At 39.4% G+C, this 14,548-nt stretch overlaps 2 protein-coding genes across 6 annotated transcripts in view; one reads left to right on the forward strand and one right to left on the reverse strand.

Moving 5' to 3' along the window:
* Positions 1–14,548, forward strand: part of LOC144664765 (methyltransferase HEMK2-like) — a 206,513-nt gene that overhangs the window by 17,157 nt on the left and 174,808 nt on the right. The gene's annotated exons all lie outside the window — the stretch shown is intronic.
* LOC144664623 (DNA mismatch repair protein Msh6-like) overlaps positions 2,601–14,548 on the reverse strand; it is a 32,837-nt gene continuing 20,889 nt past the window's right edge. Inside the window, exons 28-41 of one of the 3 annotated variants that reach the window (XM_078525768.1) lie at positions 13,083–13,126; positions 12,626–12,680; positions 11,966–12,066; positions 11,274–11,287; positions 10,394–10,603; positions 9,682–9,753; positions 9,515–9,587; positions 8,708–8,806; positions 7,869–7,994; positions 6,515–6,602; positions 5,529–5,773; positions 4,660–4,794; positions 3,514–3,581; positions 2,601–2,812 (exon numbers count right to left, since the gene is read on the reverse strand). In XM_078525768.1, coding sequence (XP_078381894.1) covers positions 2,740–2,812; positions 3,514–3,581; positions 4,660–4,794; positions 5,529–5,773; positions 6,515–6,602; positions 7,869–7,994; positions 8,708–8,806; positions 9,515–9,587; positions 9,682–9,753; positions 10,394–10,603; positions 11,274–11,287; positions 11,966–12,066; positions 12,626–12,680; positions 13,083–13,126 — 1,403 coding nt within the window. In that variant the 3' untranslated portion in view covers positions 2,601–2,739. Of the gene's footprint in view, positions 2,813–3,513; positions 3,582–4,659; positions 4,795–5,528; positions 5,774–6,514; positions 6,603–7,868; positions 7,995–8,707; positions 8,807–9,514; positions 9,588–9,681; positions 9,754–10,393; positions 10,604–11,268; positions 11,288–11,946; positions 12,067–12,625; positions 12,681–13,082; positions 13,127–14,548 lie in introns of all 3 variants that reach the window. The other 2 variants (XM_078525767.1, XM_078525769.1) reach the window with 2 other exon arrangements.

Here is a 14,548-nt window from a genome sequence, read left to right on the forward strand (position 1 = left end):
GCGAGGCGCAACCCTAAAAACTAGTAAGAATGGTGATAAAAATCTTAAGTTTTTTAAAAAATATACAATTAATCTAATTATTACTTATAATTAAAAATTATGGTTAAAAATCTAATTGATTACTTATAGCTAAAGTTAGAAAACAAGTTGCAGATAATATTAGGCACAAAAATTAAGAGCGGTGGCAAGGGCAGTTACGGGAGAGGAACCAGGTGCAGGGCATGTCAATATCATAGGTAGTGTCCATTAAGGTAAAATAAGTGGTGCGCAGAAAATATTTGAATAAACTTAGGCTAGAAAATTTGTCGTGAGGGGCGAGATTACAGATAGTGTTCCAAGGTTTTACAATTCTATTGAAAAAAGAAGCTTGAAAAGTTGCGGTTTTACAGTAAGCAGGTTTAAGTACGAGGGTGGGGTTCTAAGAGCGGGACCGGCCATGCGTGACGAAAGTAACATATCGATCAATATTTAGGTCAGTGTATCCAGAAATACAGTTATAGAGAAATAAAAGATCTCTCAGTTTCCTGTCATATGTTAGTGGTAGCAAGCGAAGAGTCAGCAGTCGTTGTTTGTAGGACATCTCGCCGATTCTAGTTCTTAGTATCCAGCGAGTGGCGCGCCTCTGGACTCTTTCTAGGATCGTTCTCAAATTGACACTAGCAGGAGCAGCTGGTTTATAGACAAATACTATTATGTCAGGTAGTGATACCAAGTCGCACGTACAAAATATAGAATGAAATGCTGTAATTTAGACTGTTCACAGCCCTATATTATCCTATTTTTCTTCTGTTAGCGAACGGTTAACCGATCGCGAGAGACCTGGACGCTAGCGCAAAACGAAAGACGCAAGGGAGCAGAGGGCGGGGAACGAAAAATCTTTTCCCATGCAATAATTTCCAACTAAATTATTGGTATAAAACAGATGGTAAAAATTAACAATTGTAAGCCCAATTTAAAGCATTCATATCTGTATTTTTGAATAAAAATCTACAATAAAATGTTTATAAAAGTACAGAAGAAGTACTTCGTGGGGGAGGGGCCTCTCGGCTGAAAATTTCATTGCTGTTTACTAGCTGAAAATGGGAAATTGGCGTTGGCACTATATCAAGAATTGATAAGTATGCGAATGCTTGTAATCCTGTAAAGTTTGGTGCTTGTATCAAAAATCGCACAATTCAGGAGCTAAGCCGCCGGACTATAATCATTAATATTTCACATTTGTATAAATAATAAAGTTGCTCTTATGAAGTCGTTTCCATTTTTTTAATCTCGCATATAAAGTCTGTCTACAGCCCCTCTATTTTTCAATGCAAGAGAACGCCCCCCGCCCAATATTTCAACTAGCAGAGGAAGTCTTCTTCAGGGCCCGGGGGGGGGGGGGTACTCAAAAAAGTTTTATACGGGGAGGCTCCGCCCCAAGTTCTAACCCCTTACCCTTTTATATACCATTTTTGACAGGAATTGTACCCCTTTCGTATACCTTTAACTGAAAAAAGGTACCCCTCTGATATACCTGAGAGACATGGCATGGACTTAAAATAGGACGTTTTCTTGTCATTTTTATGTAGCGCTTAATAAATTAAAATAATACAGCCATAAATTGCGTCTGTTCGAAATATTTTAACTAAAGGCCCTTTTAAATAGCCAAATGACAGATTTCCATACCCTTTCATATACTTAAAACTCGTGAAATCCATACCCTTTTATATACCTGAAGCCTGAAAAAGGTACCCCTTTCGGGCGGAGCCTCCCCGTATAGGCCATTATAGGGAGTTCTCCCCCCCCCCCCCGGGTTCAGGGCCAGAACTGTAATGTAAGGAAAACAACGGCTCTTTCCAGTTTTATTCTTAACTACAAGGCTGTTGTTAAGGATCGACGAGTTTTCGTTGAGCTAGGAGGTGAATTATCTCTGCGAGTAAATTACTGTTGAGATTTGGAGAAAATGTAATTAAAGTGACTGTGCCACGACTCAGTGAAGTTTATTTTATTTAGTTTTGCCAAAAACTCGCTATGAAACTTACTTTTTGAAAAGAAATTACTCCTCTGGATCTAAATGACAAAACTATAGCCTCATTGCAACCAAATTTGTCTCCCGGGCATTATAATTTAAAGTTACAAGCAAATAAGACTTTGAAGTCTTTTCAGCCCAACAACATTTCAAAAACCCATATCGCAATCGGTTTTAATCTTCGTCACTTTTGGCCATCCATACCTTGTTTTGTATTTGTTGTGTTATTGAAATGTTCCTTCCCTGCTTTAAAAGGTTATTTTTATATTTCACCGAATTTGATGGTCATTTCCTATTCTCTATTTTCCAATTGCCCATAATGCACTTTGTTTGCCCCCCAAATTTTGCATAAGCTATTGTTTCAAATTCTATTGGGAGGACTGCATATTTCCAAAACAATAGTTTATGCCAAATTGGGTGGGGGGGGGGGGGGGGGGCAAACAAAGTGCATTATGGGCAATTGGAAAATAGAGAATGCATAAATTTGGCTAAAATCCGTGACACAGTCCCTTTAAAAACGCCATTACAAGCGGAAGAAAACAAGTAAAAAAAAACGATGTAAAAAAAAAAAAAAAAAATACAGGAAGCACGCTACAAAGGTTGGTGAATTATTTTATTAACTTGCTCCAGAAAGAGCAAAACAGGAACACTTATTAAACTATTATAATCACATTTTCTCTAATCGGCATAAACATCATTATAAAATTAGCAAATGTTCTTTCTTATTCTGTTTAATGACATTTAACTCGTTGTTGCAGCTGCAACACATCTTGAGTCTTGTAATTGGAATTACACAGGAATGACCTAAAATTTAAATTCAAAAAATAAATTAAAGTTAGGTTTATTAGATGAAAGCAGTTGCCTCTAGAATTGTAACTTTGTAACCATTGTTAGAGAGAAGTTGAAAATTAAGCAAACGCTAAACTTTAAAGGGGCTAGGTCTCGGTATTTTAGGTATATATATTTATTTTTGTTAATAAAGAGCTCTAAACTTCAAATTGGCAGAGAAAAAGTGTTTTATTGGCAAAATCACGGCCACATAACAAACAAGGATGATTTTTGAGCATTCTAAATGACACTCGTACAAATTGAGATAAACTTGAAAAAAGGGGGGTCAAGTTTACCCAAACGCAATCCGTTTTAATCTTCTCGAATTTTGCCTTTCCATGCCGCTTTTTGGTCTTTCTGTGCTTTGTTTGAGTTCTTGTACAGTTTTAAGCCGTTATTGTGATATGTCAGTTAATTCTATGACCGGAGTGCCGAAATTGCCTAAAATTGCGTGACATAGCCTCTTTAAGATAACTAAATATCACTAGGGGTTACCACGGGTTAGAAAGTGCGGGCCTTGATAGGCTGAACAGTTGTCTTGTAAGGGGTCATGGAAGGAGAGGAGGTACTCGAGCGAGTTTGCACGCTTTTGAGACTTGACCAGAAGCAGAATCCAAGTTTATATTTTAAAAGCAAACACTAAATTGGCGATAGTCACACAACAAATGTCCATTTACCTGAAAAGTTTAACACGATCGATACTCTCTTCAAATTGCCTGGCTTTGCTCACAGCTACAGAAATGACCTGTAAAGAAGCCAAGGGTAAATAAATATAACTTGGCCAGGTGTAAAACTGTTAAATGGTGTTAAGGAGAGACAATTTATCTGACTTTGTGCTGACTTCCGCTTTTTTTAAAGGGACATTGTCACGGAGATTTTTCTGCTCTTCAGTAAAAAGTGCTAAAATTGGCAAAGTTCTCTTGCTCGTACACGAAATGCATCCAGAACATCAAGGTGAAGATATAAAGCAAATTGTGTTAAAGGAAAATGGAAGCCTTTGTAAGGTTTTTAGCTGTTTTCGATTCCACGCCGCAAGGGCAGAACTTGAAAAAATCAGCCTGACTTTTTCAAGTTGAGATCAAAACTTCCTGATGGCATCACATAAATATCACTTGTTTATAGCTTCAGTACACTGGCATAGTAACTTTGAACAGTACGAGACCACTATTCGTAGATTTCTATACGTCTTTAAACTCTTAATTTTTGAAGTGAAGCTCGTGACAATGTCCTTTTAAGAATGTTTAAAACCGTTGCGACACCAGATAGAAACACTACATTTTCAAACCAAGTGGACACTTTCCTTTTTGCAAGAGTGTCTGCTTAAGGCAGGTTCATTGTAATTGACAATGGGCTTGTTATCCGTAAAACAGACTTTTATGTTTATTTCTCGCTCAAGATATCGATCGCGCGAGCCTTGCGAACACGCACAATGGCCGTTTTCACACTAAAGTCGGACAAATCCGTCTTGACGGATAAATCGTCTGAGACAGACAAGTCGTCTTAGTGTGAAAACGGGACGGACACGATTTTGGACGTACAAGTCGTTTGACTTTGTCCGTCGATTTGGCCGTCTAAAACGACGATTCTTCGTAGACGACTTGGTCGTGTAGACGGACAAGTCGTCTAAACGCCGTCTTAAATTCACACTAGACGAACAATTCGTCAGACGACTTGTCCGTCTAGACGATTTGTCCGACTTCTGATGTGAAAACGGCCAATGAGAAATCAAAGCTCGTTCAAAATTTCTTTCGATCGGGACTGTTCTGCAGTCCAGTGGGCTCTTGGGTAATGTAGAAATGTATGAGGTGCTCCCTCAAACTTACCTCATCAGGTATCCCGGCAAGCCTAGCGGCGTTAAAACCATAGCTCTTGGGACAGGCGCCCTTGACGAATTTATAAAGGAATGTTATGGTCTCTTTACTGGGATCTGTGTCAACTTCATTTTCAACCATGCACGCCTACAGAAAAAAAATATATATAAAATCAGGTAAAATGATTAGTGGCAAAAATTAATATTATGCGCCGATTCATAATTTGGAGGGGATATTGCGGAATAGAAATTAATGAAATTCTCTCAATATAACGATATGAAACGTGAAACCAGGTCATAAGCATGCTGTAACGATATGTAATGCAAAAAAAGGTCTAAAAGAGGGGTCTTACAGACCGAGAAAATAAAATCTACCAATAGTCCTTGCAGGAAGCTGTGTATCACTCTCGTTGGGTAGGGCGGATAGTGTCTAAAGGCCTGCAAACCAGCTCATCTGATCTTGTTGAAATACTATCTGTCTTCTAATATGAGGGCATTCTATGTTTAAGATTGGCTTTTGGGGGTGAGGTGGGAACCTTTTTTCTGGGTGATGATGTTTGAGGTTTATCACAGTTAAGGCTGTTTTTCACTAGCTACGCAAGCACAAGCGCAAACATAAGTAGTTTGTGCCAAGTGAAAACAAACGTGGTCATCAAAAGCACAAGCATAAATGCTCAGACCCGGGGAAATCTAGAACGAGTGTTTTAATTGGGCAGACACGGCCAGAACTCGTAAGTTTCCTTGTGCTAATGCGGTGTTTGGTTTTCACATGGCATAACGCGAACGCAAGCACCATAAAAGGAACATTTTTGATATTTGAAATTGTGCTTATGCTTGCGTCGTTATGTTTGCATCGCTGGCAAAAACCAGGCTTTTACTCACCATATGGCCAAGTCGAACATTCGGGTCAGCGGAAAACTCCTCGACCAGTGAATGATAGTGGGTAGAGAAAAGAGTCCTGCATTTTATTTGTCTTGACAGTTCGCCAACCACTGCACAGGCAATCGCTGTTCCATCGTATGTGGCGGTGCCTCGTCCAAGTTCATCCACAAGCACAAGAGAATGCCTTGTAGCATGGCGGAGAATCGTTGATGTCTCGCTCAGCTCCACAAAGAACGTACTCTCACCTGGAATACGAAAGAGCAGAAAAAAAAACATCGAGATATTAAAAATATATAAGGAGAGTTTTTCACTGGCCAATATTAACTTCAGTAGAACCCCGGTGGCTCGAACTCATAAGGGAAACGAAAAACAGTTCGAGTTAGCGGGGTATCGAGTTATCAGGGTCGATTGAATATTTAATTTGATAGTTAACTAATTTTTCAGCACTTCAGTATACAGTACAGTGCAAATTGAACTTATCTCCTCAGAAACTACGAATAAGATCATACATTCTTTTGATAAGAGTGGAAAATAGCTGTCAAATACGTGATCTGTTCGTTGCACTAATCAATGGGCAACCGTGGCGAGTTGCAAGAACCGGAATTCGAGTTTTCGTGGTAAATTTGACCCAAACTTCGATCAGGGAAAACGAAATTTAGTTCGAGTTAGCGGGGTTTTCGAGTTATCCGAGTTCAAGTTACCGGGGTTCTACTGTAAACCTTCCGTAAGCGACCAACGTGGAAACTTCTGAGTTTCTTTCGCGCAGTAACATCCCTTTCAATTAAACCACCCGTGGTCACTTAAGGGAAGTTCAACTAGTTCTCACTGGCATCGTTTTCGTGTTTTACCAGACTCCCTCGCAGCCTTTATTTGACTTATTTGGGCTCGTCACGCACCGTTCCCTCAGTGGTGAAAAGTGTTGCATGACAAGCCAAGTAACGGCTACAAAGTAGACTAGTGATTTACCTGTTATAGTTGTTCGTTACCTGAAAGGATTCTGTCGTGCGCTCCAAGCCTTGTAAAGACACGATCCACTGGAGTGAGGCGGCATTTCTCAGCAGGAACATAACAGCCCTGGGAAATGTACAGAACTACTTTAACAAGAAATCTGGGCAATATTCAGCTGGGTGCGTAAAAGCTAAAATAAATACTCGCGTCAAAAAAAATTCTTTTTAAAACGCAAAATTCCCACCGAAAATAAAGCCCACCAAAAACGACTTCTGAAAAAAAATAAGCCCAGGACTTATTCGGAATTTTACGGCATTTAAAATGAATTTAACCCATTGGCTTTCGTACCGACCAAAACCGGCCGCGACGAACATTGCTCTTTGTTCTACTTGTGATGTCATCATCTTTGATCAAAACATGCATCACTTATACTCAATCTCTGCAGGAGGAAAAGGTATATCCAATGATGCCCAAATTAGAGTGATTGGTCAATTGGGCTTGAAATACCCACAAAAAAGTTTAGAAATTTAAGTAAAAACTCGTTGGAGAATTTGCCTCAACCACCCTTGGCTCTTCAGTGGCGAGTATTTCCTGTTTGGATGGCACTTTCTCTGAAATTCCTAAACTGCAAGCAAGCCCAGTGAAAGGCCAGCACTGCAGCAGAAAGATAAGAGATGAAGAAAAAGAAAAAGCAAGGAAAAAAAACATTCTCGACCCAGCGCTCTTCTCTTTTGCGTCAGTCACGTGTAAAAGAGAAAGAGGGCTGGGTCGAGAATGAAAAAAAACGAAAAGCCTAAAGCGGTAGGGCGCATGCCCGAACAAAAATGACGTAAAATCCGATGACTTTGGAAAGAAAAGCATGCCTTCTTGTGGTAAGTGGTGCTTTGAGTAGATTGGAGCTTAGTTAGCTCATTACTGACCCCAAAATGTCAAAAATGTTCAAAGAATATGCTTTTTTCTCAAAAATCTCCGAGAGTCAATGGGTTAATGATTCAACGTCGCCGATTACGCATCTTGAAAACATTGAAATTTTTTTTTACTTTGCAGTTAGTCGACTTTCTCAATATTCCTCAGATGTAACCATCATTGTTTATTTTTGGTTTATTATTACTTCATCGGGGTTTTCTATCATTGAAAACCATTATTTCGAGGTTTCATTAAGTGTTTAAGATTTTCAGATATAATTTTCTTTTTTAAATGAATTACTTTTACTTTTTGTCACACGTACGTTTTAACGAGAACTCTTGTACTCCTTTGTGTTACGTGTATAAAATTAAATTTGATTTTGATTTGATTTTCATTCAATTTGAAAGCAATTGACACATTAACAAAAACGGCATAGCATAAAGCTCCTTCTATCTTTCACTTTCAACATTAAAGAACTCAATTTACCATTTGAGCCATAACAACAATGAGTCCAGCTTGTCTCATGAGTGTTGACTTGCCACCCATGTTAGGCCCGGTTACTAGTACGCATGTACTTTGACTGTTGGCCGCTGTATCCTCGCAGTCGTTGTCCTGAAAAAGACACCAAAGGACATTACAACAGTGCCAGAAATACGGTTGTTTTGGTTTGTAATTGGGCGTGAAAACAGTGTTTTTTTTTTAAATAATCCTCGATTAACCCTGTGAAGTAAGGAGGTCTCAGATTCGAACCCTAGACCGGGACCAACACTCAGGGTCTTAAAATAACTGAAAAGAATATGCTGCCTTTGCAATGACACTCTGCAAATGGTTTGATATTCTAGTCTTCTCAGATAAGGACGATAAACCGTAGGCCCCGTCTCCTGCATCTTCAGTGTTATGACCAGCAGGGGGACGTTAAAGAACCCACACACTAATCGTAAAGAGTAGGGCAAAAAGTTCCCGGTGTTGTGGTCTGGTCTTTCACATGTATCTCTGGGTTGGGTGCGGGGGTGAGATCATACACATGACGGATAACGGCTGCCAAAGGCGCCTGATATGCTGGTGTCCGGTCTTATCCCATAATTCTAATTGTGAAGCGATTGAGCTTTGTAAATTTTTTTTTTTTTTGCGCTATATAAGAACCTATATCATTCATTCATTCATTCGGAGGAGGGGATTTTACAAAGACAGTTGGACATCTTCCAACCGGCGAGCGGAAGGTTATCACTAATTAATAACAAGAAAATTATGTCGTCTGTATGTTGTATTACTAAACAAAGTATTAGCACTGAACACAGAAGCTTTACAGTGTACATTGTACTTACATCTCGTATTCCAACCACTGTGTCATTTGGAATAAAATCACCGCCGCTAAAAGTGCGAGAGATACATGGGTGACGTCCATCTCGGATTTCCAAGAAAGGCTGTAGATTGAAGGAAAAAAGACCATATTATACAAATATCCTACCATGTCTAAGTGCATGCAACAAAATTCGATTTTGTGGGTTTTGGCTCTAAACTGCTCTGAAATTAGTGGTAGGCACCTTAACCCTAGACTTGCCCCAAGTCGCTCGTTTTTTCTTTGCATCTACAGTTACTTAAATAAAATCGCTTTGAAATCAAGCGAGAAAGACCACTTAAGTAAAATCACCTTTAAAATCGAGCGCGAGAGATCGCGCGGGATTCCTTTCTGTGAACGCGTGCGCGAAGGAAAACAAACAGTAAGGAAAAGCTCCCATTTTGTTTCTCATGCCCGCGCGCGCCCTCCGTTTCTGTATACAGCGGTCTCCTGCGAATCTAACGAGCGACTTGGAGCAAGTCTACTTAACCCATGTAAGACATTATCTTTAAACATCGTAAGGAAGATTTGTGGATAGAAATCTAATTTCGGTTATGAATATCGATGTTTTAAGATGCGCGGAAACAAGTTGAAAAGTTTAGCCTTCCACAGTTTTAGAGCTCTAATATAACAATTTCTAATTTAAAAGGGTCATTAGTTTTAGGTCTCCTACCAATTTTCGCGGTTAAAAAATCAAATCTGCTAAACTTGTGAAATTTAAAATTTGGAATCTTACAATGAATTTGTTGTGTATTTTTTAATGTAGCACTTAAGAACCTTATTAAGAACGTACCTGAAAATCACCAGCTGAGGTGTTATCTGGTAGAACAATTTCAGGTCTACACATCGGACCATCACCCTGTGAACTGAACAAAAATATCACCGTTGATCTCATATCTTTTTTGGCAGCAATGTAAGGTTATGAAGCCGAGGTAACAAAAAACACAATAAAATTCTCACCTGTAGGAGGCGAGGCTGATCAGTGAATCCAACACAGCCAGACACTGGACTGTTTTGTCCCACGTTTTGTACCTAACAAGAAAAATTGCTGTTTAGTTTAGCATGGTTTAGAACTTCTTAGAAAACAGCCATCTACAGCCATATTAGCAATGTTTTTACAAACGCAAAAACAAACCAGATAACGCGTTCTTATAAATTAAAACGAACTTTGTTTTCAACCAACCAAGGGCAAAAGCATAATTAATCGTGATTGGCCTTACGCTAGCTTTCCCGCGCATAATTAACATCATGACGCGGGATGAGGTTGCCCTCTCTATTCGGGCCAGAGGCTCATATAAAAAGCGCACGACAATGCGCCGGTTGCCTGTTTCCCGTGCTTTTTATCGGCTTATTGTTTCTTCACAATTTCTACCAGTTACATGTTTTCCCGCGCATTTCATCGGTCACATGTTTCCCGCGTTTTCACCAGTTACAGATTTTCCCGCGTTTTTCACCAGTTACAGTTTTTCCGGCGCTTTTCACAGCTTTCTTTCCCGCGCTTTCCACCGGTGACATGTTTTCCCACGTTTTTCTTTTCCGCCCTCTCTACCGCTTACATTTTGCCTCTGCATACCATCGTTAACAAGTTTTTGCTTTTAGGTCTTCTGCACCACTTGCAGGAACCATTACGCCAGAAGCCACAAAAAATTCTAGAGCTACATTGTTTACTCACTCTTGATCAAACTTATGAAACACATGTCTCATAGTGTCTTTCAAGGCCTCCTCTCTCCTCTCCTCGGCGTCTACAATCTCAGCTAGTTTCTCTTCTATCTGTGAAGTCCAGTATCGCTTAAATCCCTTTTTCTGTGACTGCAGTGTATACTCATCTGGTATCTTGCGGATGGAATCGGGAACTTCCAGTTGGTAACGGTTCTTGGCTGAAAGAAAAACGGTATTTGATTATAATTTTTGTCATATTTCGTTAAATTTATGTTCGTTTTCCTACTGCGTAATAGCCAACTGAATTGAAATTTATAATAATGGAATTTTTCCCACCGCCTGGTTAGCTCAGTTGGTAGAGCGCTGGACTGCTGTGCGGGAGGTCGTGGGTTCAAACCCCAGACCGGACCAACACTCAGGGTCTTAAAATAACTGAGGAGAATGTGCTGCCTTTGTAATTTCATCTGCAAATGGTTAGACATTCTAGTCTTCTCGGAAAAGGACGATAAACCGTAGGTCCCGTCTCCTGTATCTTATAACAGGGTCTTATAGTCTTATAACAGGGGACGTTAAAGAAACCACACACTATTCGCAAAGAGTAGGGCACGAAGCTCCCGGTGTTGTGGTCTGGCCTTTACAATTGTGTAGTAGAATTACAGTACGTGTAAAGCGCATTTGAACATATACATATGAAAAATGCGCTATATAAATTCATTATCATTATCATTATAATTTTGTGCTTCTTACTTTTCGTTTGAGCAAAAGAAGCAAGCGACTCATTTCTCCAATATAAATGTTACATTCATATTTCATACTAAAGTAGTAGGTTAAAGTTAATGTTGTTTCCTTTCTGTTTCGTTTCCTTTAAAGTTTCATGCATACACTCACCTGTTCCCCAATATGTCACCTAAAGCAAAACAAAAACAAATTCAAAAACAAAGAAATAATTGTTAAAATATGTACACAGCCATGACAACTGATAGACGTGTTAAGTACACTGTCATTTTCCCATAATCGACTTTGGAGCCAAGGGCTTCCGTGAAAATTGAAAGGAAAGCACACAATCACAACATTGTGTTCGACTGTAGCATACTTAAGGTTAGTCCAGGGGTTTGATAAGTTGGGGGTTTTTCTGCAAATTTCTGGATAAAAAATCCCTTTCTCTTGAATTTCCAAAGGTGATTGACAAGCAAACGGGTGATGAAAAGAAATGAGAGCAACCACAAGGGGGTAATGCTGTAAATTCTCAGAACTGTCATTAAAAAATGTAAGTCACTAATTAGGGAGAATTACTGTTTTGAGCTTGGAGAGAGAGAGGGCAGGGGGGAACTACACCAGGGCAGGAAAAAATCCAGGACCGATTGGCCTGGGGAAGTAAATCTTGCTCTTGGGCAAGTGAAAATAAAAGTTTGGTGGCCTGGTTGGCAAGTGAAATTCAGCTGGCCTCAGAAGTCTTGTAAATCTGAGAGACAGAAGAAATATTTAAGTCAGGGCAAGTGTAAACTGAAATTTTCTGGTCCACAGGGCAAGTGGATTTCAACTTTTTAATCCTGCCCTCCTGTAAACAGCTGTCATTTATACTTACCCTGCATCCTAGCGCAGCACACTGTTTCTTCAGGTACTGATCAAACCAGACGCGCGTGGCCTGAATATCTGCCAACGCTCGGTCATACTCTGGATCAACCCCTGAGATGAAAAAAAAGTGCAAAAAAGATTATTATTAATAAATTATTATGCTTGCCACCTTAATTCTCATTCATGCAACTAATTCACGATGACATCAAATTGTGATGTCATGGAGCTGTTTTCAATTGAGTGTCATTAAAAAAATTCCAAAGTAATCACTCTGGCCAATTACAAAGGACACAGACAATCCAGTCCCATCAAAACTCAAAGCAAATACATCTAACCGACATGAAGTGCGGCAAAACATGTTTGAACAAGTTACAATTGGTTTTGGTTTACTTCTGATTGGTTAAGAAAGTGGTGCAAGTTTTTATTTTTAAAACAATCACTTAGTGTAGTAATACAAAAGTTAGGATACAAATTACTTTCAACAGTCAAGTGAAAATTGATCCATGTACAGACAATAGGATATAAGCCAGGCCAGCAGATAATACAAAACTTGTTGACTAACATCACTGGCCCCCAGTGTGCGCAAAAAGGACTATACCGGTACATAGGTTTGTGCACACTTTGCATGCCTATAATGCTAGACAATGACATGCGTGCTATGTTACCACACCTGGTTTTGGTAAAATGACACCTTCATTCCTAGCTTTGTTGTGATCAAATGCATACTGAGTGAAATAAAACAAGAAAAATACTTTAGGGGAATGACATTGAAAAATGTGAAAGAAGGATTTGTGAGCTATAAGTGACAATAGACCATTTTACAGTTGTCTGTTCAGTGACCTGGCCTTTGAATGGAAGTGAGGCTGGAGGTGACCTTGTTTTGATACAGACCTCACTGCTTTTGTTGTGTTAATCATGTTGTTCTGATGCTAACTAGTTTGCATTTACATAATAAAGCAGGGAGGTTTGTATCAATGCAAGGTCACCTCCAGCCTCGCTACTATTCAAAGGCCAGGTTACTTGGAAGGCAACTGTAAAATGGACTATTAGAGAGAAATTAACAAGAGACATCTGGCAAAAGTGAACAAAAAAATTATCAGTAAGTAATTATCTACAGTACACCGTACCTTGTATGTGGTTAAGAGATCGTGTAATTGGGGAAACTGTCCAACTGCAAAGAAGCAATAACACAAGTGGTTTAACCGTTTTGTGTAAGAAACGAGAAAGCAAGTTCCACATTTATAAACAACCTGAATATTTTTACTCGGAACAATACCGTAAAGATTCGATTTAGCGCCCTCCTTCCAATAAGCGCCCCCTCTCGAAAAAGCGCCCCCCTTCGAATGTGTTTTTGTCAATAAGCGCCCCTATTCCAATAAGCGCCCCCATTCTAATAAGCGCCCCTGTAATAATACGCGTCCCTATTGTGGATAACTGCCCCTACTGAAGTCACTGACGTCAATTACGGTAAGTAAACTCGTGAACATTTACCGTACCGTACATGTATATATTTTTTACTGCTAAAATGAACAATTTTCTTTTAAAAGTAACTGAACTTTCAACAATCTGTTATGTTACAGCTCTTGTTACTGTTAGTTATTTGAATATTTTTTAAAGTTTTGTTTTGAACATTTAGTTGTTTCTCAAAAAATTAAATAAGCGCCCTGTCCCTAATAAGCGCCCTGTCCCGAATAAGCGCCCTCCCTTGAGGTGCCAAAAGTAAATAAGCGCCCCGGGCACTAAATCGAATCATTACGGTAATTGTTCCGAGTATCTTATTGTATCTTTGAAGTGATTTGGCTGACAAGGAAAATTAAGTCCCTTTTCAATCTGAAGGACAAAAATGTCCACAAATCCCACGTGGTTTACGAAGGCAATTGCGACTGTGGTGCCAAATATGTAGGTGAAACACAAAGGAATTTCAGCGTTCGGATTGATACACATCCTGACACCACCAAGGTCTCAGAACCTGCGAGATATCTACTTGAATTCCCACGGCACTCATTCACATGAAATATAATCACCGGGCAACACAACTAGTGAAAGCGCAAGATCCTGGAGGCTTTAAGAAAGCCAGAGCTAAACAAAAAGCTGCTAGCTCATCCAATTCATCTGTTCCCCATGGGAGTGACTTAACATTTAAATACGAAACTAGGTGGCAAACACATTAACCCTGATGATGAAGTCAACTTTTTAGTTGAAAACGTTTGGTTTTTATTTGTATATACTGTATAGCCTTTCAATATTTTTAAACAAGTGGTTCAATTTCTCCAAAAACAAAATGCTCAACAACCATTCTCAGAGAGTAGCCCACACATCTCTCTTCGTGAGCTCAATTTTTTTCCCTCTTGAAGAATTGTCGTAACCTTCCTCTAAAGCTGTAATTAAATGAATATGTACTAAATCCACAAGTACAAATTTTTTGAATTTATCATCTGTGTGCGGACGTTTCCAAAATTTGTAGTATAGAGTTTGGTTTTCCCCCTTTTTGGGGAAGAGGGGAAGGGGGGTGGGATGACGGATTTCTCAGCATGCGCATGTAAGTTATTATGGGCTCACTCTTCCTGCACCTGGGTTCAACCCCTATATAGGG

Source organism: Oculina patagonica, chromosome 9 (assembly GCF_052425735.1).
Source record: "Oculina patagonica isolate OP01 chromosome 9, crgOcupat, whole genome shotgun sequence".
NCBI lineage: Eukaryota > Metazoa > Cnidaria > Anthozoa > Scleractinia > Oculinidae > Oculina > Oculina patagonica.